The 23,901-nt window shown below is 39.1% G+C and overlaps 1 protein-coding gene across 3 annotated transcripts; it reads right to left on the bottom strand.

Moving 5' to 3' along the window:
• Positions 1-1,638: 1,638 nt before the first annotated feature.
• LOC122084312 (signal recognition particle receptor subunit beta-like) lies at positions 1,639-22,578 on the bottom strand. Of its 3 annotated transcripts, none has more exons than XM_042652456.1 (7): positions 22,366-22,574; positions 17,720-17,868; positions 13,053-13,135; positions 8,170-8,256; positions 3,030-3,178; positions 2,790-2,921; positions 1,639-2,094 (listed from the first exon to the last, which is right to left on the bottom strand). In XM_042652456.1, exons 2-7 carry the CDS (start codon positions 17,856-17,858, stop codon positions 1,905-1,907), a joined length of 780 nt encoding a protein of 259 aa, XP_042508390.1. In that variant the 5' UTR covers positions 17,859-17,868; positions 22,366-22,574; the 3' UTR covers positions 1,639-1,904. The 3 variants fall into 3 exon arrangements, with proteins under 3 accessions (XP_042508390.1, XP_042508391.1, XP_042508392.1); XM_042652457.1 differs by lacking the exon at positions 22,366-22,574 and adding an exon at positions 19,348-19,796; XM_042652458.1 differs by lacking the exon at positions 8,170-8,256 and having other exon boundaries at positions 22,366-22,578.
• Positions 22,579-23,901: the final 1,323 nt, after the last annotated feature.

Here is a 23,901-nt window from a genome sequence, read left to right on the forward strand (position 1 = left end):
CCCGCCAGAGGACCCTTGGGGAGGGCCAATTCAGACAGGCGAAGAAGGCGCTGACAGATTTGACAATCGTGATGCTCAATGAGAAGGATTCTGACTTCGTTTTCGTCCACATGATCCATTAGTTCAGGAGGAACAACAACAGCGGCAGGAAGGACCACTGTGCAACAGGGCATTTCCGCTCACTCTCTTGGAGTGTCTCGCGCTCTTGGTCAACCGCCAGGCAGCTTCAGGCGATCGGGAACAACTTGACCCCTCCTTGTGGCAACGAAATTGTCGCCACCGGTGAGCTAGCAATTCCCTACTATACCATGCATGTGTGCTTCTGTTCATAATGTGGTCTCTCGTCACTGCCATACCTTGTTGGGACCATGGCCTACAAACCCATCTCTCCATCCCCTGCCATTTTCCATGGGCAACCTCAATTCTTTCACTCCAAGAGCGGATCACGGCGGAGTCCAAGAAGCGGGACCGAAAGAATGCAAGTGGATTGTTGAGGGAGATCCATCAAATAGAGAAATTTGTGCATCACTTGACGGAAATGGTCGATTCAATTCAGTTACCCTTGACAGAGGAACGTGAGAAGGATCTTCCATTATCTTCTTTTAATTAAAGGATAAAATGGTCTTCTGAGTTTTAAAACCAAAAGCAAACTAACACCGTCAAGTGTAGGGGAGGGGGCGTAATTCATTCAAACCCTTAGATCCATGTGTAATTTCGACAAACTATGGGAGAGGGGGGCGTAATTTTTCCTTTATAATAAAATCATGTTGAATAATGGATAAAAAAATTTCCTTCATATAGATTCAAAAATTCACTTCCCTTCCATATATATATTTATTTGGGAAAGAGTTTTCTCCTCATGCCGTCTCAATTGCCCTCTCATTGTGATATTTTTTTAACATTTTCTCTCTCCTCTCTATCATTGTAGAGCCCCTCCTGACAAAATCGTCCCACGTACGCGCTGCCATTGATGTGGCATGGGAGATTCCTCCTACACTGGCAATGTGGGAACCCTCCCCCTTATCTTTGTATTAAATACCACACTTTCCAAATATGTAAATGGTCCTTTCAAGGGATTGGTCAAACTCTCCATTTTCCACCTGATTTTCTGACTGTTGTCCAAAGTCCAGAGTCCAGACAACCATATGGAAGAAAAATAATTTTCAATAAAATTTAAATTCCTATCTGGTACTCTTGGCCAATGGTGAAAAGTAACTTTCCCCTTTTGATTCATTACCAACTCCATTCCATTGACGAGACAAACAGATCCTCAAATATTAGACCAATTTCAAATGAATCAAATCTGATCCTCGAGGTGACATCCCAGCACCCACTCCATCCTTTGAAATGAAATTTTCAGCCAAGAATTAGGGAACATTGGAAGGAGACACAAGAATCTGGATGACCATTTGCAAGTCCTGTGTGAACCTGCTCTTCAGGGGATGAGATTTGAGACTAACTTGAGAGTATCCATTTCCACAATAACGGATTAGAAGGATTTCTTCCTGTTAGTCAATCATGTCTGTGGTAAAGACTCTTCATAAACGATATGCAAGTTCAAATGACATGATCCACAGTTGAAACTCCCTATGAGATTGCATATCAACTAACAACGCTAAACAGAAAAGAATCATAAAACAATCAAAAACCAGTAAAAATATGCACTTAACTGCCGAAATTCTAATAGAACCAGTAACTGAACAAGTCCTGACCAAGAGGCTTCCATGTAAAGGCACAAGAGGCCAGCAAGGATATCAGTTAGCCACGGCCCCTTGTTTCCAGTTCTACGTTCTGTGAAATGCTCAAATGTATTTTTCATCAGGATTGACCGCATACAGTAATGAGACTGACCCAGAGCCTTTTTTAGAGAGCATGTAAATTTCACAAGCCTTAAAATTTAGCTTCTAAGGCTTGACATGTTCCCGAATGAACTGCTCAACTTGCACTATATCACCTGTCAGCCCTGAAGCTTCTGCAACGGTCACCTTGTTATGACAATGGGAGAATGTGAAGGCCTCTCCAGTGACACCAAGTGTAAATTCATTAGCAATGTCAGCATCTGAAATAGCATTCCTTGATGTCCGTAGCTTGTCTCTGTAGGATGAAGCAGAGAGTAAAAACATAAGATCTATTGATTTATCAACCAAACAAAATGCCGAGCAGAACAATTAAGGAATGAACTTGCACTTTTCAGCAACCTTATTAAAAAAATAAAAAAAGGAGGGGGGGGGGAGGTGGGGGGAGAAGCAAAGCTGCCACTCCACCTGTAGATCATCATTAATAACTCAGTTATGTATATCTGATATCAAACTTCAGAATAGTAATTCTAAGGTCAACCACATAAAGAAATTGTGTCCATGAATCTTGCTGGATCACAAACTAGCTGGCAAATGTCTCAGAACTCAGGCAGCTTGGTACTTGTGCCCTGCATCAAATGAACTTACTTTGGTTTAAAGGACACTTGGTCATCACTCATCAGAACTTATGCAGTCAGATAACCAGTTATATCTTACCCACCCTTCAAAAATAGAAGGCACTGAAACCTTACATTTCATTTGCCAGTTGCTTCCTGTCCTAGATGAAGTATATGTTGCATTAAAGTCTCATGGCCTTGTAATGAGAACATCACTGCCACAGAACTGAGGATACAAGTTCAATCTCACTTAATGAAAGAAAGTTTGAAAGGATTTGTACTTCATGCACTTGCCATCAGGACATCATGGTCAATAAAGTGAGATTACCAGTTTGACATCACCAACTCAGTCAAAATGAAAGAGTTGAGGTCTTACATTTCCTTTTCAAGTTGTTTCCTGATGAATTCCTTGGTATGTGCCGTCACTTTGTCTGTCTTGTTGCATAGTATTACTACTGGGATTTTCCTCTTAACAACACTTGCCTTGGTCAAGATATCATAAAGGTACCTGCAACATTGAAAACATAAAAAGGTAAAATGTCACAAACAGAATCTTGTAAATTTATGCATGTGAAAATGCATAATGAGAACTGCAAAAGTTGTAGCTTTTTAGTACTCTGCAGCTGCACGGCAATTCGGTAAGAACTCCACGGCATCGACAACAAAAATAAGGGCAGCAGTTTGAGGCAAGTATTCATCAAGCTTTGGTCGAAGTCGTGAATGCCCAGGAACATCAACCACATGGACAGGATTTATTTTGCCCTTCTGCACATGAGATGAGAACTCAGAATCATACTGATGAGACTGATTTATTTATCATTCTGAGTTCAGTATGAGAACTCAGAATCATACTGATAAATAAATGATATATTTATCATTTAAGTGGGCGAGCCTGTGGCACAACGGTTAAGTTGCACTATTGCAACATGTTGGTCACAGGTTCAAAACTTGGAAACAGCCTCTTCTACGAAGCAGGGGGTAAGATTGCGTACACTTGCCCCTCCCAGACCCTACAGTAGTGGGAGCCTCGTGCACTACGTTGCTCTTTTTTTATGTAGAATGAACTAAACGATGAGTTACCTCTTCAATTTCTAAGAAATTTATGACTGGAGGTGCAATCAAACAGACAGAAGAAAGGGGAGTTTTGAAATTGTCACCATGGTGAACAGTAAGTAATACCTTGACAATCTAACAGGGGCCTTTGGGAGTTTAAGAAAAATAAATAAATAAAATAAAATAAAATAAAGAACAAAAGGTATACATGATAACTTGATAAGGCAGTGGTAAAACTTTGGATTTCGGAAAGTTAATACAAAGATCAACATGGACACTACAGATATCGATAAAACAGAATCCTTCAAGGAGTTGATTTGCTAGCCATTCTGTGTAACATTACATGCAGTATATAATGTGCTGTGTATATGTGCTTCTTGATGCAGGTCGTCCAGTCCAAAAATTGGTCCTATTTTAATATCTATGGGGTACAGGTTTTTAATTCTTTGGGTTTTATTTGTAATGTGCTGAATTATAAGGGCCGAAAGTCGGGATCTAAAGGGGTGTGCGAAAATGGATGTTTAATTAGTAGTGGGTCCATTAGTTGGCTTTAATTTAGTCATTAAAGAGTTCTTTTGGTTAGTTGTGTGGGGCACAGTTATCTAGAAGACCTATTGATGGGGACATCCACGTGTACCAGCGGCGTAGGCGCAAGACCCAGCCACATGTGCATTCCATTTGGCTGGAGGAAAGTCTCACAGAGGAAAACTAGAAGAAGGAAGAAGGAAGAAGGAAGAAGGAAGGAGAGAGAATCGAACCAGCGCTGGGTTCGACCCTCTCTCCTCCCAATCGGCCAATCTTTGTGGCCCCCACCAGATCTCTTTTTAGTTTAGTAGTTTACTTTATTATATCTTCTTATTTAGTTGTTTTGAATAATTAGGAAACTAGATACTTATCCTATTGTTTTTTTTTTTTAGAAGGTTTCTTTATTTCTGAGATATTTGTTCCTAGGATAATCCTTTTTCTTTTAGTATTTTTCCCTATTAGTAAGCCATTTGGCACAATTTTAAGCTAATGACATGAAATTATTGAAAGCAAAAAAACCCAAACCCCCCCCCCCGAATTTCTCTCTATCGTGCTCTTCCCTCTTTTGTCTCTACTCTCGCCCTCTCTCTTCTCGATTCTCTCCCTGTCTCTCTCTTTCACTGTCTCTGTCCCTCTCAGTTGCTATTATGTCTGCTGCAGTTATTGAACAAATAGTTAAGACCATCTCAATCGAAAGCTCCATCTGGACTGCTTGCTGAATACTTCTCACAAGTGGATTTTTTTCCTACCAACAAGGTGATGCCCTCTTTTGAAGAATTTGGTTCTTTCTTATCCTCAATATGGCCAATAAGGGAGTAAACCCCCCCCCCCAAAAAAAAATTCTACCTCCATGGACCCCTTGTCATCTTCCCATTCCCCCATCACTGAAATCTGAAATTGTTCTCTGTTTCAAGCCCATATATTTTTCTGTTATCCTTTAAAAAAAGACCCTGCTGAGTTTACATTCTGCTACTGCTGTTCACATATCTCTGTCCCGCTGAGTTTATATTCTGTTGCTGCTGTTCACCTAGCTAGTTTTCTGTGATTAAAAATTCTGTTGATCTCTCTAATATTTGAACGACTTGAGGAAAAGCATGATGCCTACTCTTTGATTCTTGAACTGATTTGTGCTTAAACTACAATACGTTGCCATGTTCCCTTCCCCATGTTTCCCACTTGAGATTTATGTAGCTTAATTGCTTTTCCATCTAGATTATTATTGGCTGTTGTTGCATTGCTTCTATTTCGAATATATATGCATGTTGGTCATTGTATTGTGCTGCCCCACCAATCCCAATCCCAACCTAGGTCCTAGTGAGTCAATATTGTCCACTTGGACAGCACCTGTAGGAAGTCTTGTTGTCTAGGTTTTCTCCTACATCACCTATGATGCAGAATTCCAGCTAGAAAAGAGAAATCGGCTTGTTTTTTTGGATTTGGTTTAATAAATTGGGTACAACTGAACCTATGACTCAAGTTTGGTTTAAGTAAGGCTTAATTTGAGTGCCCAATGGATTATATGGGTTGTGGGCTTAGTATTTTTAAATTTTCTATTGTATTGAGCCAATTCTATAAACCTCCCTATGAATTGACTTAATGAGAAATTGGGCTTCCCCCTCTTTTGGCAAGTGGTGAAACTATCCTTGAACCGTGGTGATGGAGCTCCAGTCCTTGGTGGTGATTCCAAAGTCATATCCTTCCTCTTTTTTTTCTCTTTACTCCTACTTGTTCTCAGTTTCAGCAAGCTACAAGGTGAATGTGTGGGTGTCTAATCTAATCTGAATCTATCCTCTTGTGAGTTCAATTCCACCTTCCTTGTGTCCCTTCTCTTCGTTTTTCTTCAGATTTTATTCACTCCATATTCTAAGACTTTTCTTCCTAAAATTCTGTTCTCGCATATCAATTCTGTCCACTTGTGTTCTCAGTCTTCTCTTAAAAATTCCAGCCATCTGACCGGATTGAATCCAATTTTGGATATGATGTTCCTCCCTAATAGGACTACTTCTGTCCAGAATTGCAGCATCATCAGATCTGGAACTTGGGATTTATCTTTGTATCAGAACTAACTATTTTCTGTTTTTAGCCACAAGTACAGAAGGTATAGGACAGCCTTTGACCGGTTTTTCAGCCTCACTGGTTGGCTGGTTCATTAGTCATTGATCTTCTCTATTTCTGCCGTATTGTTCTTGATTCTATCCTATGGGTTAATTTCCAAATCTGTCCTAACAGGTTAGTGTAACACATCAACTTACTTCTAATTAGTTAAGTATTTTAGTCTCCTTAGTTGAGTTAGTCTAGCTACCTAAGAGTTTCAGATTGAGGAAGCTTTCTTTTGTTTTCTTATAACTATGGAACCACCTCCTCATGATGATGGTTAATGGGATAGAATACAGAATTTTGATTTGAATTGGGTAGCCAATAAGGCTTTAGATAAGTCACTTGGGCTTATTTTATTGCAAATAAGCCTTGAGTTGTCTTATATATGTGTTGGGCCTTTGATCCTATGGGTTTTCTTTGAAATTGACCACTTTAATGGGCCTAAAATATGGGTAGAAGGTAGAAAAATGGGATTTAATTCATTAGTTTAGTTAGTTGCTATTTAATTCAATAAAGGCCCATTAGGCCATTGGTCGGTTGTAAAGTCCTATATGGACTATTAGTTAGTTAGTCCTACTCCATGTTGAAGTCATAAAGTCAAGTCCTAGTCCTATTTTGAATTCCTAGTTGTAGTAGGAGTGTCTAGTCCTATTGGGAAACTAGCTCCTAGTACTAGTTTGATTGCTATTCTGCACTCTATAAATAGAGGAGCTTATGCACTTATAATTTCATATTTGAATGAAAGAAAGTTTGCAACTAAATGCTTAGAGCAGCTGAGATAGCTATGGGTGAGAAACTCAGGCTAAAATAGCCACTTCCTTTATTCTCTTTCACCCTTATCAACCCCCCATCTGTTTTATTCTTCTTCTTTTTTATTTTATTTGCTATAACATTCAAGAGGTATAATTCAGATTCTGATAAATGTCTGCAGATATCAAAACCGATCAGCAATCCTAATGGGAATAGAGAGAGATCGATCTCCTCTCTTTCTCTCTTCTGTACTCTATTCAGCCAGGATCTTCAATCAGGGTATTCCAAGCCTCATAAGGGTCCCACGATCCTTACCTAGTCACTGTTGGAAGCATTCAGCTGCTGTTCTTGAAGGTTCTTCTCAGTTTTCTCTCTCCTAGGTCAGAAAATCAAGAAAGCTTGTAACTTCACAACCAGCAATCAGAATCCTCCCAACTTTGGGGGTTTTTGTACCCTCCCTAGGGACTATCTACGCTCAATAGTGCAACTCAATTGGACTCCTACAGACCTAGCCGCACCTCTCTCTTCCCAGCTCTATAGCAGGTCTTTCTCTCTCCTATCGGGTTGGGTTTTGGGCTGGTTTTGCTCCTATATGGGTATTGCATCCTTGGGGGTTTAATTGATGGTCTTATTTCTTTGTTTCCTAGTCCAATTTGTCTTGTTTGGGGTTGTAAACTACAGAGTTAGTACTTGTAATCTACTCCTGCATTAGGCTTCCTCTTCTCTTTTCCTTTTCTTCAGTTACTATTCATGGGTACAGTTCACAGTCACAGCCCCTATCTCTTCTTTTTCTTCTCTTTCTTTCTCCGATGCAGGCAAATGAAACTAGAAAATCAGCAAGCCTTTTTCAACCCTGTTTTATCTGGAAATAGTATAAATCTGGCCCTGTGGAGCAGCTGATCTGATCTCTGATTCCTCGACAAGATTACAGGATTGGCTGGCTACATCACTTCTACAATTAAAATTAATAGAATATAGAAATAACTCCATCAAATTGACGGTTACAGTCAACCAATTTAGTCATTTTGTCACAAACCAGATCCAGGAGGGTATCATGAAGTGGTAGACTAGATCCTCAGACAATGACTCCCAAAACCTAGCACACGGTGTGGATGTTAATTGTATATGATCTTTTTGATAGGAACTTCGGATTATATTTTAGAAAACTAACAGCATGAAAAAGGTTGCCACTCTATATCATTCGTACTTCATATAAATTCCTACGAATGATTAACCACAAAGGGTCATGGATGGTGTTGCCAAACATGTTTTCCAGATTACAACAGTACAACAATGTGCATGAAATACTTCACAAACAAATATTATTTTACCTTAGAGGACTCAGAATGTAGCACGAAACTGCTCTCGTTTGGCTCCATTGATGTAACAGTACCCTGATGGGAAGAGCCATCTCGAAGCTGGCACAGTATTGAAATAAATAACCATTTCTCAATAATAGATCCAACTGAAACATAAACAAACCTACACACACAAATACACAGAGGTAATACACACACTAATAAAGGTACGAGGGAAGTAGTACAACATATAATGATAATTCAAGGTGGCAGTGGATCAGTTTGGATGGCGTGAACATTGAGGGTAACCCTATACACCCTATCCCAATCCAACCTATATTTGATAAACTGAAAAATCTTGACTCACATGGGAAAAAGAGGCAGTTTTCATTATTGCAATGCCAGGTGCACCAAGAGCACAAGGCAAGGACCCAACCTGAATCAGAGTACCCGATCCTTTTATTGTTAGAAAGTGTCAGCCCACACCCAAAATTACCAGGTTGACTTTGCAAGTCAGCTCAGAGATTGCCACCACCATCAATAAATACATCCAATGCTTTAAAGCAAAATGCAGCTGAAGGAGGGCAAGGGGCTAACAGAAATCAAAATCTGGTTTACCAGAGATGGCATGAAACTCAAAAGATAAGAAGGAAAAATTATTAATATTCCAGAAGAAGCAAACCAGAATGGCTGGTGAACAGCTCAAAAAAGAGCATACTACCACAGCTATATTTGTATAGCTACACCTAATGATTTCTATTCCTTTGGAATTGCATTGCATGCAATACATAACATATTTACTTAATAGCGTTCTTTTTTGTGGCTGATCCAAACTTTTAGGAGGAATAAAGAGAAGAAAGGCCATTTTATGCAGTGCTGATCCCAAACCCAGTGAAATCCAATGGGAGATCAGCTTGCAACAGGATCACAGGTAAAAGGATAAAATCAGGATTGAGAAAAAACAGGCTACTCATTTTAAGCAAGCAATTCTGATCAGCTTGAAATTCCAGTTGAATGGACAATACAGTGGCCCCTGATTGGTTGGACCAGCACAATACCTATAAGATTGGTTCACAAGTGATCCAATCCCAAGTAGGATCTTTACTAAATACAATAGAAATCAGATAGTATGAACTATGAACAAAACAGAAATAAGAGAATGAAGGGAAGGATGGGGGTAGGGGAATAGGTTGGGTTGAGTATCTTACTCTTCCCTAGGGCATCTCACCTAAGTTGTCTATCACAGCACTACATCTCACAGTTTTCCAACACAAGGCTTTTTTTTTCTCATTCAATCAAATTCGTGTTCAATGTTGTAGCCCCTTACAGACTTATATAGAAGACTCAAAACTAACTCAAACACTAAAAAATAAAGGCCTAACTAAGTCCTTAACTAATTGGGAAACCTAAACTGACTAGAAAACTGAAATAACAAAGAAGATAGACTCAAAACAATTACAAAGAAAACCAATGGGATCAAAGGCCCAACACATATATAACCCAACCCAAGGTTTATTTCCAATAAAATAAGCTCATTACGTGAATTATCTGCATCAATTCTCCACCACTTAAAAAAAAAATATGAACATGAGAATGACCACCTTGATGTGATGAAGGTTATGCAGTCCATAGTAAAACTCAAGCAATTCTTTGAAGACATGAATGTAGTCTAGAATGTGTGGAGCTCAATCTTCTAGATACTTCAATGAGATGATGAACTCCACATGTGTAACCTCAACATCGTCGGATGTATCCATAAGGTCATCTACATATGCACCTTCAACCTCTTCAAACTTCAATGCAACAAAAAGTTCGTTTGGTTCATCTACCTGGTGGTTCTCGATCAATTCCGTTAATGGTTCAACACAACTTCATTCTTGAACCCCTTAGGATCTTTCCCTTGGTTGTTCACAATCATCACAGTTGTTGTAGTGTCAAGTTCCTCAGTTTCAACCTCTTTGTCCATTGTGGCAACCTTGTTGCCTTCAAATCTTTCCACATAAGTCTCTTTGATGGGAACATGAATGACTAACTCTTCCTCAACAATAGGAATGGCTGAAATTTCTTCCACACTAACCTTAACTTCAGGTTCAAATGTTTTGATTGGAGGTGTCTCCTTTGGATGCGCTTCCTTGTATTGTTGCACAAGAGCAGGTACACAATCTATCGCTTCTTTCATGCTCTTGTCGCCTGTGGATGGCTTTTGGAAACCTGTAGAGGACTTCAGAGGGGACTCTGGTGGAAGGAAGTACATTCTTCGTTCACGTTTAGATAGGTACATGCCTGCCAACCAATATTCCATCTCCTCCCAAGTTTTAGACACACGTCCTTGAGCTTGAAATTGCCTTTCACGGACTCTCCATTTGATTCGAGCACAATCACTCATTTAGGAGCAAGCATATTGAAGCCATTGTGTCTCTGTCGAGTTGTAGGAATCAAAGTAGATGTTCAATTCTTTTACCCAATCAAGGAACATGTATGAAGTAATTTTTCTCAAAAAATCACGCGGCTCCATCTGTTAGGCTGCTCTAATACCAAATAATGTAAGATTGGTTCACAAGTGACCCAATCCCAAGTAGGATCTTTAGTAAATACAATAAAAATAAGATAGTATGACAGATAGTATGAACAAAACAGAAATAAGAGAATGAAGGGAAGAATGGGGGTAGGGGAATAGGTTGGGTCGAGTATCTCACTCTTCCCTAGGGCATCTCACCCAAGCTGTCTCTCACAACACTGCATCTCACAGTTTTCCAGCACAAAGCTTTCTTTTTTCTCATTCAATCACATTCGTGTTCAATGTTATAGCCCTTTACAAACTTAAATAGATTACTCAAAACTGACTCAAACATTAAAAAGGAAAGACCTAATCCAATCTTTAACTAATTGGGAAACCTAAACTGACTAGAAAACTAAAATAACAGAGAAGAGACTCAAAACAAGACTCCAACTAAAATAATGAATTAAATCTCGTTTTCCTACTCTTTACCCATATTTTAGGCCCATTAAAATGGTCTATTACAAAGAAAACCCATGGGATCAAAAACCCAACACATAAATAACCCAACCCAAGGCTTATTTCCGATAAAATAAGCTCATTATGTGAATTATTTGCATCACCGGGTTTGGAAACCCAAGCCCCGATAGAACCAGCCCAACCTGGGTTTCTGGTTTAATAGGGGCTGGTAATAGTTCATCTGTTTATTCATTTAGATTTTTCTCATAATCTTTTGTTTTACCTTGGGTAGGCTACGTTTATTTTAGTTTTATAGTTGGAATAGGAGTCTTATTTGTTTTTATTCTTTCCCTTTTAAATCGACATGTAACCGAAGGAGGAAGCAATTGAACGATATTGAGTTGAGTTGCATAAGAGGGAGATAAAAGGAGCTAAAAGAGGAGGGCAGACCTAAAATGACCATAGGAGAAGTGGTAAGAAAAAATATGCAAAAGCTAGGGTTCAACCCAAGTATAACCGCAGATAGAGCTGTTTGGAGGACACTAAGACCCGTGTAGCCAACCCCTTTTAGGCGGATGTTCCCGAGATGCTGCTCTGACTTTTGTGTTTTACCTCTTTTCAATTTTTTTTTACCTCTTCATTTTTCTTTTTACCTTCTACTGCCTTTTCTTCTCTTATTTATGTATGCTTCTATCAGATCCATGTAGCCAACCCATTAAGTTGGGATAAAGGTTATGGTTGTTGTTGTTGTTGCATACGCGTGGGTGTTCATGTCGAGTTAGTTGACTGTTGTTCCTCTTCCCCAACCTCTCTCCTTGTTGCAGGCACTAGTTTCCTGTTACCCTCCTTTATTCTCTCTTAATTCTTTTCTTTCCCTATCTTCTTGTTTTCCTTGCTTCCCTATTACTGTTGGGTGACAATACCAAGTTCAAAGAAACCCTTGCTGCCCTATTACACCCCCTTAACCCAATTGATTCGCCCTAAGTTTTGGCCATTGAATCACACTCCTAGGTAATTCAAACCATAGAGCTTCAAGCCCTAGTACCCCCTATTTCTGCTGGGATTATGAGTGAGTTGATCTCTAGGGTACTGCCAGTGACATGAACAGGGTTTGACTTTGATCCTGCTCGTATGATGGAAATCAAGTGATTGCTTTCCTCGATTTGGGAGTTTGTAATTGGATTCAAGTCCTCATCCCCGGTGTGTCAGGTTTCTTGCATCAAAGGCCCTCCCTGTTGGAGACCAGGCCTTCTGTTGTCGGTTCTGCAACGTCAAAAGGTTGAAGACAACTTTTGTTTCGTCCCCACCACCAACCCCAACCCCAACCCCACCTCTACTCGATGCTTCCTCTTTGCTTTATTACCATAGTAAACCACTTCCCCCCTTATTTATATTAGCTCCTTATCCCACGCATACCCCCATATATGAGTGGTTATTACACGAGTTTTATTTTGTTTCTTTTGTCAACAAGGACCCTATACTGTTCATAGTATTTACAATTTTGACACAATTTAAAACTTTAGTATAACTATGAAATTGCCATTAATTCTTGCAATTGAGTAATTAAGTATTCGAGTGGGCCACAGTAATTCAGAATAGAGTTTCCAGACCCGGGATCACTATCAATTTGGTATCAAAGCCAAAATTCCTCCCTACACCATAGTTATCAAGGTGTCACCTAGGCGACAAGGCGGGTCAACCTAGACTGTCGCCTTGGTCGCCTAGGCAACAAGGAGCCGCCACCTTGATTTTTTTACCATCTTCCATCACCTTAGTCGCCTTCTCGCCTTGATCACTATGCCATACAGATTGGGCAATAAAATCTAGAATACCTGTATTTGGACATAAGGATTGTTCTAACCCAAAAAAAAAAAGACACAAGAACAGAGAAAATACATAATAATAGCACATTTTGATGCACCTAGAGGATGGAATCATGGAAAGTAATCTAAGAGCTAACCTGGTAAAAGAGAATTGTTTTTCCACTACCACTCAGACCAGCAAGCACAATGGTATTAGATTTTGTTCTCCTGAAAAAGCCAACTGCATTAAGAGAACAGGGAGATTGTATTAATACCAAATTTCCTCTTCTTCACCAAAGGAAAAAAAAAGTTCCCCAAAGTCCAGCCATGCTGAAGCAGTTTAACATGCACACATCAAACGCATGCTAACACTTTCTATCCAAACAAAAGTTTTCCACCACACCTCTTGTTTTCAACTATTACCATTCACATAATTTGCATGTACATCAGTTTATTCTAAGGGCACTCTTTTATATTTAATACTGAGTGAATAAAACTATTTAAAAACATATTTTATAGTGCATGAATAAGAAATGTATGTATTTATCAATTTTTTTCCCCAAAAGTTTTCCTGGACAAGCAGGTCCAGGTGGGAATCTATGCACTTCACTATCACCTAGTCATGCATTGTGGAAGGATGATGTGGCACTTCCACCATTGGCAATCTAGGAGGTGTTCGGATTAGCCACGTGTCAAATTGCAGACTCAAATTAAATTAATATACGCTCATGTATCAACATCTTCCTTTGCAGTCAGCAGTCCATGTATGCTATACACCCTCCCATAGTCTTACAATTTCCAAGCCTTTATTTTGCCACTTGAACAGCATTCAGTGAAACTTGACACGTGTGCAGGGGACACTGGGTTCTTCCTAGACACAATTTTTCATCCCCATTTGACCAACCACGTGGCAGACATTTGTGCCAGTCCAGATACACCCTCTAGACCACCAGAACAGGAACCCTGCACCTTTTCTTTTTTTACAACATTCATCATCATGTACCTTATCATCTTGGTTACTTCAGTGCCAAATGGAGTTCGTACAAAAACCCAAATGTTGGTAACAGAACTACAAGAGATTTTTGTGAAACAATACAAAATATTTCCCAACTAAATGGGATTGGCTAAGAATCCTGTGCTGGTGCCTTGGCTTATGCTTCAAGTCCATGCATATGAAGCACACGTTAATATCAGGGTCATATGCTCTCATGTATTTTCTATAAAAAGACTTCGTTTTCATCTTTGTCATACATTTTTTTTTGCATCATTGGCATTTCTTAAGCAAGTGACTACCTGCCATCATGCCTCAATGTTTAAAAGCACTTTTACATATGCATGGAGAAATGATTTTTGCACCAACCCATTAAGAAAAGATTATCTATAAAATAAACATAGGGGCTGATCTGGCTGATTCTATTGTTGGATGGATAGAGAACCCTTCGGATCATCTACACATCAAATTTCATGGTCTACCACATAACATGGTCCACATCCATATACCCACCATCTAGAGGATGCATTTTCAATCGTTAAATCAGTAAAAGAGCCAATGTGGGAGTTCTAACCATCGGATAGATAGAGGACCGGTCGACTGATCATGCGGATTGACCATCTATCCAGTTTCAAACCAAACTCGATCATACTGCCTATCATGTATTGGATCTTTTCCTAACCATCAAAATTGACCTGTTGATCAAACTCATTGAGTGAAGGACGAGATCGAGAACAAGTCCATAAAATTTGGAGCCCAAAGACATGAGAGCAAGAGAAAGCTCTCTTAATGGTCCATTAAGGAGAGGTTGCCCATGTTTGTGTATCTGTGAAAATTGTTACCTACAGAGCCCCATGAAGGAAGATTTCTTCACAATCCATTTTGAACTACATGGAAGGTTAGTCAGGTTAAACCAACTGTTGGATAAGTGATATACCCATGAATCAACACACATATCAAGTTTGGGGTCCAATTTCAACCCCATGACCACCATGTGGCATGTACTAATTGTTCCATTGGCTGTTAAACAAAAGATGCCAATTTTAACTCTTCAAACATTTAAAGCTTTCTACCGCCATGTGGGCAAATGCATTTTTCCCAAAACATATCCCGCTGCAAGACACATGCAACACTACTGAAGAAAAAATGAAGACCCAATGACCAGCTCACCACTGTTACCAATGAACTGAGAGAGAGAGAGAGAGAGAGAGAGAGAGAGAGAAAGAGACCATTACTAATTACCAAATAAATAATTTTGTACAATTGAAGGGTGGCAAAGGTGCAGCATCAACTGAGCATTACATCCTTGCATTCCTTATAAATAAAATTGAAGAAACTTGAAAAAGCATAAAAGTATTTTTTTAGGTACTCAAACCATCAAAGGGTGATGTCACCTACCTAGATGTTTCTCACATTCATGAGTAAGCATAGATTACCTATCCACTATTAAGGTTTTAACCATATAATCAATAATAGTACTTGGAAAACTACAACTAAAACTCCATGTCTCCATCCACAATAGCAGAGCCATTGCGCTCCGAAAGAGCCTTGGACAGAAAAGAAAAATGAAGAAAAGGTGGCTTTCCTAGGGTTTTAGCAAAGGATCTCTAGCAGAAAACAATGGTCCTTCTAATGTCTATTTGCTAACATCCAAAGAACCTATCTTCTGCTATCTTAAAACAACTCAGCCTTATCCCAACTAAATGGGGTCAGCCACATGGATTCCTTACCCTCCAATCAGCTCTGTTCAAGGTCATATTTGATAGAAGGCCTAAGCTATGCATATATTTCCTCACCAGTCACCACTTCTCCCAAAGTCATTTTAGATCTGCCCCAGGCTCTTTTAGCTCCTTCAATTTGAATCAAGTCACTCCTCCGTACTATAGCATCTAAAGACCTCCGTTGAAAATGGCCACACCATCTCAAATGACTTTTTTGTAGCTTATCATGTATCGGAGCTACACCCAAATCATCTCTAATGTGATCATTCCTTATTTTATCCTTCCTAGTTTTGTCACACATCAATCTCAACATTTTCATCTCAGCTACACTGAATTTATGATGTTTCTCAACTGCCAAACATTCTGCACCATACATCATAGCCGGTCGTATGAGTGTCCTGCAAAATTTTCTTTTAAGCCGGTCCCACTTTCTACTATCTTCCACTACAAACAATAACAACTACAACTCAGCCTTTTCCCAACTAAATGGGGTCGGCTACATGGATCTATCAAAGGAATTCTGCTATCTTCCACTCTGAAATTTAAATATTAGTTTTCAATTTGGTTGGTAATTCTGAGTTGCCATATTTAAAACAGTAGCTTGGAAGGTCTGTTGGATCAGGCAAGATTGGCAAATTCAGGAAGGAAAAGTTGGTAAGAAAATAGCAAAGGGCATTCACTTGCCATTGAACATCAAGAAATACTGCAACAAGAGATTAGTTTTCCTTTTGTCTCTGAAAGCTACCTGGCCCCTTGCCCTGAATCAAGAAATCAAAGAGTACTACAAATACAGAAAAGTGGATTTGTTTTAGATGACCCTTCTCTGTATTTATGCGTATATATCCATAACTATTTCATCTTTCTTCATACAGATGCTCCAATATCGACAGCTTTATTTAGCCATACAGAAGAAATTGATTTTTTAAGTCCTATTATTACAAATGCAGTGTTTATAAGAATGTTCTCTGAACAAAATTAATCCATCACCAAATAAGGTAAAAAAAATGAGCCCAAATATCAGTAGAACAACATACGACATGAGCATTTTTTTTTTAAATGAATATTTATTTTCAAGCTTCTTATTTACTAATGTGAGGAGTTGAGATTTTTTCCCCCTTGATACTTTAGTGTTAAGAACACTTTTTGGCAAGTAGTGTTGAGAATACTTTTATGCATTTGTTGCCATATTTGTAGTAACTGATAACAGGTGCCAAATTTGTCAACCATTCATTTGGCATCCACAAAACTTTGAGTAAAGGCCCTATAGACTCGCAATTTCTTTCCTCTGCTTTCAGTCTTTTTGACCAAGTCAGTCATATAGCTACAACTAGCTGACAACTTTTAGAGGGTTTAGTATTCAGCCTTGCCTTTGCTCTTCTGTTAAAAGTTTTAACTTTGTACCTTTTTTTTTTTTTTTTTGGCATTCAACAACAAAAACAGGGCTACTGTCGTTCACTTTATCTTGTGGCATTTCAGTACACACTAATATCGCGTTCCACTTCTGAGGTAGTGTTGATGCATTACATTATACATTAAATTGTATTTTTATGGTCTTTTTTCTGTAATACACAATCACATCCAGAATTTTCTTTACAGGAAACAACATGACTTTTTTTTTCCTGAATGGACTAGTCAACAGTTTGCCTTGAGAATTTCAAACATGTTGGCATCAGCTAACCACTTTAACAACCTCGGTTTAAACCATGCCATGCAAAATATAGCATCCAAAAATCAACCATCTATCAACTTGCAGAAATGCCCAATAAAACTTCAAGAACTACAAATTTTCACCCGTTGTCATTCTTAATCGTAAAAACTAGAAGCGAGCAGTTTAGGACAATGACCACAAACTATAGGATCAATATTACCAAAACATACAAATAGGAGAATGAATCTGTATGGAAGGAAATACATAGCTCCTGATAAGTTTATAAGGAAATTATATGACCCTATTCTTCTTCTCATCTCTTTTTACAACAACACTAACAAGCAGATCTTCCTTTACTGCACAATAGTTCCTTTTTCCCCTTTCTGTTCCCTCCAGCCATTTCTTTTGCTATAGGCACAAAGTAAGAGTTAAAGGGCATGAAGTTATGTGGCAGCAGATACTTACATAACAAGAGAATAACAGATGTTAGAAATAGAACACCAATAGCAACATACAGCTGTGAAGCTGGAGTCTGATGAACCCAGTGCTCCACTTGATATAGCCATTGTTGGAGTTGATTGGTCCATTTCTCCATCCCTTCCATTTCTCTACTTCTGCAATTCAAAATGGTATAATAAATGGCCAAAAAGAAGCAAGATAATCACTGAGAAACAACTGACGCATTCTACTTGGGCATTCACACCATAAAGTTACAAAGATAGCTATCAGTACACATTTGGCTAGCAGCAGCCCATATATAAAAGAGGTGTGAGAAGAGAGAGAAGTATCATAAGTCCATCTAAGTCACATCAGTTAGAGTGGCAGTAGGCATAAGTGCATAACCATGTCAAAGAGAAATCCTTTATAGCAGATGTATTATGTAGGAGTCTAGAATTCATTGGCTTAGGTCCACTATGAGTCCAAAGGTTATGTGGATTTCCATGAGAGTCATGTTACTTGGATGGTTCAAATGGGTAAAGTATATGAATGATATAAGTATTACATATTAAATTCTAAAACTCACACCCAAGCCCATATGACAGATTCCAAGGTTATAATTCTCCTATCAATAAATGTATCCTCATTAATGCATGACTAAAGTATTTCTTTCTTCTACTTTCTTCTAAGGGTCTTGACCAAGGGATCCTCTCTCTCCATTTTTTCTTCAAAATTGTGGATGAAATCGTCTATAAACTCTTACATAGAGCCAGCTATTAGGTCTCCTAAAAGTTCCTAGAGCAGGTTACAAGAGGGTTACATCTTCACAATGCCAAATCACAAGCTACACTAACATCTTTTGGGGCTGGTGAAGAGACATTTTGAGAAGCTGGGAAGGGGAGGCAACAAGTAGGGCCATGAATGCCCTTAATGATGATCATTTCAAATTTCTCGAAAAGTCATGAGATTTCAATTTCAGATGCAGATGGAACCAAAAATCATGAGGATTTCAGTACTTCAATTTTTTTGCAATTTTAGAATCGTAATTTTTGCCTACTTCTATATTTTAACATATTTAACTTTTCAAATGACTACATAATGCATAAACTGTCAAGTATAGTAGCTGCCTTCTTTCAGATTTAAACATCACGATATTGGACTCCAGCACATAGAGTTTGGTGTTCACACTGTAAAACTTTACACAGCCATATTTGTCATTCCAAACTATCAACCAAAGTTTCTTGTTTGATTTAGAAGCAACCTATCACTGATAAAAGTGAAATTAGTCAATTAGATTAACACAGTGCCAAATTACTGAATATATTAATTCAAATACAACCCAACAACTCTTATATAGGAGGATCACTGTATTCAGGGTACCAAAAAGCGCTAGGGAAAAAAAACGATGTCTTTGGAGAGAAAAAGAAAACATTGAATCTCCCGTAACCAAAAATTACCACAAGTTTCTCGGTAATAGGAACAATGTCCGGTGACCGATGTATATCTCTAAGACTAACCAAAACCCTCCTAACCCAAAAAAAAAAAAATGCTACAAATCGAACTCAGATTAGCACAGTTAACCAAATGAGTCCGAAAAGAAATGATAAATCAACTTCGTTATCAGGAAGAAAAGAGAGAAGGAAATGATAACTCACCTAACACCTCTGCTCAGTCAAACAAGCCACAGACGATGAATATCCCCTTGTCTCCCAAATGCTCAATATATCTCAGAGAGAATGAGAGAGCATTAGGAAGAACAGCAAAAGAAAATCTTCGCAGACCATAGATATGTAGCGAATCATCAGACCAAAACCTAAACATGCCAATATTGCCTGCTGGTGAAATATCATTTCCACCAACACTTAGCCAACAAGCAATCTCAAGTACAGTACGGTTATCAATGGAGAATGGAACAGCTTTACCAACGGCAAACACATTTTGTTCCCACTACTATATACCAGGCATTGACACAATCTCAATCCCACTACTATATACGAGGCATTGACACAATCTCAATCCCATTCACGAAGGCGTGCCCATTGGAAGCCTTTGATGGCTCAAAGGTAATATTCAATCTTTCACTAGCTTCATTGATAGGTAATTCTTTGATGATAAAGGCTGTCTGGGAAGCACTAAAGTTTTCGAGTAGAGTATATTGCCTGCAGATGACAGCAAAGAGCGTATAATAGGCATTGAGGACAGCATAAGAATCCAGGTAGAAGTAAAGACGTACAAATTTGAGGCTGGAAGCAACAGGAAGCTGTAAGTGAACTCAGAGTGGAAGATCCTTGCAGTCATGTAAGGGACTTCAGGTACAGAGGGGTCTTGAGTGGCAACTGAGGATGTTAATGAGTTATCACCAGCGGCCACAAACTTGGAACCGATGACAGCGCAGAGGTCCATCTCAGACAGTTCGTATCCACAGTATTAGGGGGTCAACCACTGTTCAAGATGATCTTGTCAGCTGGAACAAACAATAAACTGGGCACAAACCACAGAAGAAAAGGAGGAGAAAGACAAAGAGATGATAATAGACACATGATTATCAGATTATTCTTATTGGTCTTCTCCGTCGATTGCAAAGTGAAGGAAATCCAAGAAAGTTGATCTTCAATGGAACCCTCTAGATTACAGAATACCCGCATCTGATTTTCAGGGAGAGTTTGAGTCCTGAAATCTACACTCCCCTCAAGAGCCCACAAGTCAATTGATGGCCACTATCCGCTTACAGCCAGGCATGACGATTCATTTTATTGTTCGGTTGTTCCCATGTTGACACGCCCGGGGGGGGGGGGGGTAATGCACGGTGTGTACAAAATAATTAATTCCATGAAACCAATCAGAGAAAGAAAGAGAGTGAGCTAGCTAGCAAGAGAGAGAAAAACACGGCACTTATGGAGATCAAAAGAAAATCTAGGTCTTCTGCCCCAATCTAGTGTTTCGACCAAATAAATAAGGAACAAAACTTTACCATCCTGAGTACGAGATCTCAGAAAATACTCAGATTCATCAAACAAACTACTATACAATTTATGCTAGCTAAAAATAAAATTTCCAGAAAAAGGAAGAATAAGGAAGTGGCTAATAGTGAAATGCGATAAACCTTCACAACTTGATAAGAGAAAGGAGATTTCAAGCCATCACCAACTATGATGTATGGGGCGGAATGTCGGGCAGTCAAAAATAGAGTCATATTGATAAACTATGTATAGCTGAGATGAGGATATTAAGATGGATGTGCCGTAAAACTATGAAGGATATAGTAAGGAATTAGCATATTAAAGTTGTTTTGGGAGTGGCCCCAATAAATGACAAACTCATGAAAGTCATTTGAGGTGGTATAAGCATGTCCAAAGGAAGCCTGAGGATGCCCCAATAAGGAAGAGTGATCGGATCCATATTGAAGGAGCCAAGAGAGCTAGGGGCAGGCCTAAAATGACCATAGACAAAGTGGTGAGGAATGGCATGCATAACCTTGGTCTTGTCCCCGCTATGACCTTGGATAGAACCTATTGGAGGGCAAGGATCCATATAGTTAACCCCACTTAGCTGAGATTTTCCTAACTTCTGGGTTGTGTCTCTTTTCCTCTTACTCACATATTTCTTTTCTTATCTCTCATCTTTCCATCCCTCCCCTCCTCCACTCCCGTTTGGACTTTTTTCAATTTTGTTTTGTATGAATCCATGTAGCCGACTCCATTAAGTTGGGATAAGGCTGAGAATGTTTTTGTAGTTACCAAACGATTTTATGTTTAGGTAGAAATAATTTTTATTAATGATTTGTTTTTACTAGGTCATAAACAAAAAGAAAAATGATACCAAAGAGAGCCTTAGTTATGATGTTCTCATTGCATGTCCATTACACCCAACAAATAGATGAATCTTTCTCCATTAAAGAGCAATAAAATGCATGAAGACTTAAATGTTTCAAGTCACAACCACATTACAAACAAATCCACCACCAGAGATTAAGTGGTCTTATCTCCTAAAAGGATGTTCTCAATCAACAAACTAGCCCAAAGAAATACTAGAAAAGAGGGAATTGCAGGGTATAATCATAGAAGACCAGTGGGGCTGTGAATGAAGCCAACAAACGACTTGATGGGTCAGAGCTAACCACTCTCCGCTGGGAGAGGGAGAATAGAGGAGGAAAGGGGAATTTGAAGAGAGAAACATAACATAAGGTACGTACAAAAGTATCAACCAGAAGGAAAGAAAATGAAACGTACAAGTTATCACTGTTTCTCAAAGAGTGCGGAGGCAAACATATCATGCGCCAGTAAGAAGAAGACAGAGAAGTTAACACTCTTTCACCACATATGGGGATCCCCAAATCACTGGACTGAAGAAGCAGTCAGCACTGGCCAGCAATAGAAGTAGATCAATTGTTGATAGGAAAGAGAAAGTATATGTGAAAATCTCAAATGGTTGGGATTTGGGAAAGGTTAAAAGGGTTCGAGGGAACAAGAAGACCAAGGAATCAGAAGAGTTTTAGACAGATTTCCAACTCGCAGATTCAAAATCGATCAAATCCTCTTACCTTAAGATTCTCAATATAAATCCCCAAAACTGATAGCTTTGAAATCAGGACAACTAGGCAGCCAAGAATCAAAATAGATCAAATCCACTCCAGGAACATTTGCAGAAACCCAAACCGAGAGAGAGATGCATACCTCAGACAATGAGAAAGAAGCAGCTCGTCTCCTTCGGACCCTGCCGCAAAGAGGTGAGTGGAGAGAGCGCTTCTCCGGTAGACGTCAAAGGTTTCGCCGACGGAAACGCAACAGGGGATGACGTAACCTGTCTTTCCGTTTGCAGGTTACCCTCAATTTTGAGCTGTCGGGGCTGCTTGCGCATAAAAAGATAAAAATCGTCAATCACAGTTCTCTACTTCTCTTTTGGTATGATTATCTATGTAAAATGTTTTTTTTTTTTTTTCGGTAGCGGTCGGGGCCGTTTGCGTTACAATAAATTTGTACAGTTGATTTTGGAAAAAATTACACAATTACCCACTTTTGGGTTTCTTTTATAAAATTAATCAATTTATATTTCACTTGACAAAAATACATTGTTTTGGATTTAGGTATACAAAACTACCCAAAACAGTGTTCATCCATGATATGAGGAGGTATTTTGATAGTTTTACCCCCCACCTCCCTTCTCCCTCCAGCAATTCCTCCAGATAAGTCGCTTCTGTGGGTGCAGGTGAAGAGGAGTGACATGAGAGATGTGCCATCGCCGAAGGAGTGATGAATCCTGAAAATAGATACAGACTCCACTTCTATGATTTTGACGTTGAGAATGTGTAGATCCCATAGAGGTCTGGACGTGTCGATGGTGGTCCTACTCAGATTGGAGATGTAGCGTTCGATGAATTGCTATTGTGAGTCAATGCCCTGTTCGATTTCCCCCATGATTACGTGCTTCTCCAAGTCCACCTTCACTCGGATCCAACTCATTTCCCTTGTTTTGCCATCGCTGATGACCTGAATTTAACCATAGTTGAAGAAAATTCAGAATTGAAAAGAGAAAATAACCAGTATAGATCCTAAAAAGAAATCAACTTTGTTGTTGTTCTTAATTCTTACCTGAATACTAAAAACTAGGGTGCCTGCATAGTAGTTTCTAGTCCAACTTTGATGATGTCAGGGTCAACATGCATGGTGCAGCCCATGATTGCTAAGACGTAATGGTTGAATGAGGCTCATGAAACAGGCGTGAAGCAGATGCTTGTTGGAGAAGGGAGGTGGGGGTCAAAAAAACCTCTTCATATGAGGGATGAACAGTATTTTGGGTAGTTTTGTAAACTTAAACCTAAAACAATGTATTTTTGTTAACTAAAACATAAATTGGGCATTTTGGTAAAGGGAAACCCAAGAGTGGTAATCATGTAATTTTCTCTTGATTTTATTATAGTGAATTTGAATCGTCCATTGATCTAATGCTTCCAATTGACCTAGTCAGCTACTTCCATTGTGTTTACCGAACTTGAGGTGTCTCTTCCCTTCTTCGATCTTGTATCTTTACCGTCACAGCAAGTACCAACCCAAGCCCCTGACCCCCTAGCCAATATTGCAAACAACGCCCCTCATTCTTCTTCTTCTTCTACCATCGCCATCGTAGCAAGCACCAGCCCAAGCCTCCGATGCTCCTCAATCTTCTTCTTCTTCTTCCTTTATATTATGGTGACTTTTTTTGGGGGGGGGGGG

The sequence above is a fragment of the Macadamia integrifolia genome, chromosome 7, assembly GCF_013358625.1.
Source record: "Macadamia integrifolia cultivar HAES 741 chromosome 7, SCU_Mint_v3, whole genome shotgun sequence".
Taxonomy (NCBI): domain Eukaryota; kingdom Viridiplantae; phylum Streptophyta; class Magnoliopsida; order Proteales; family Proteaceae; genus Macadamia; species Macadamia integrifolia.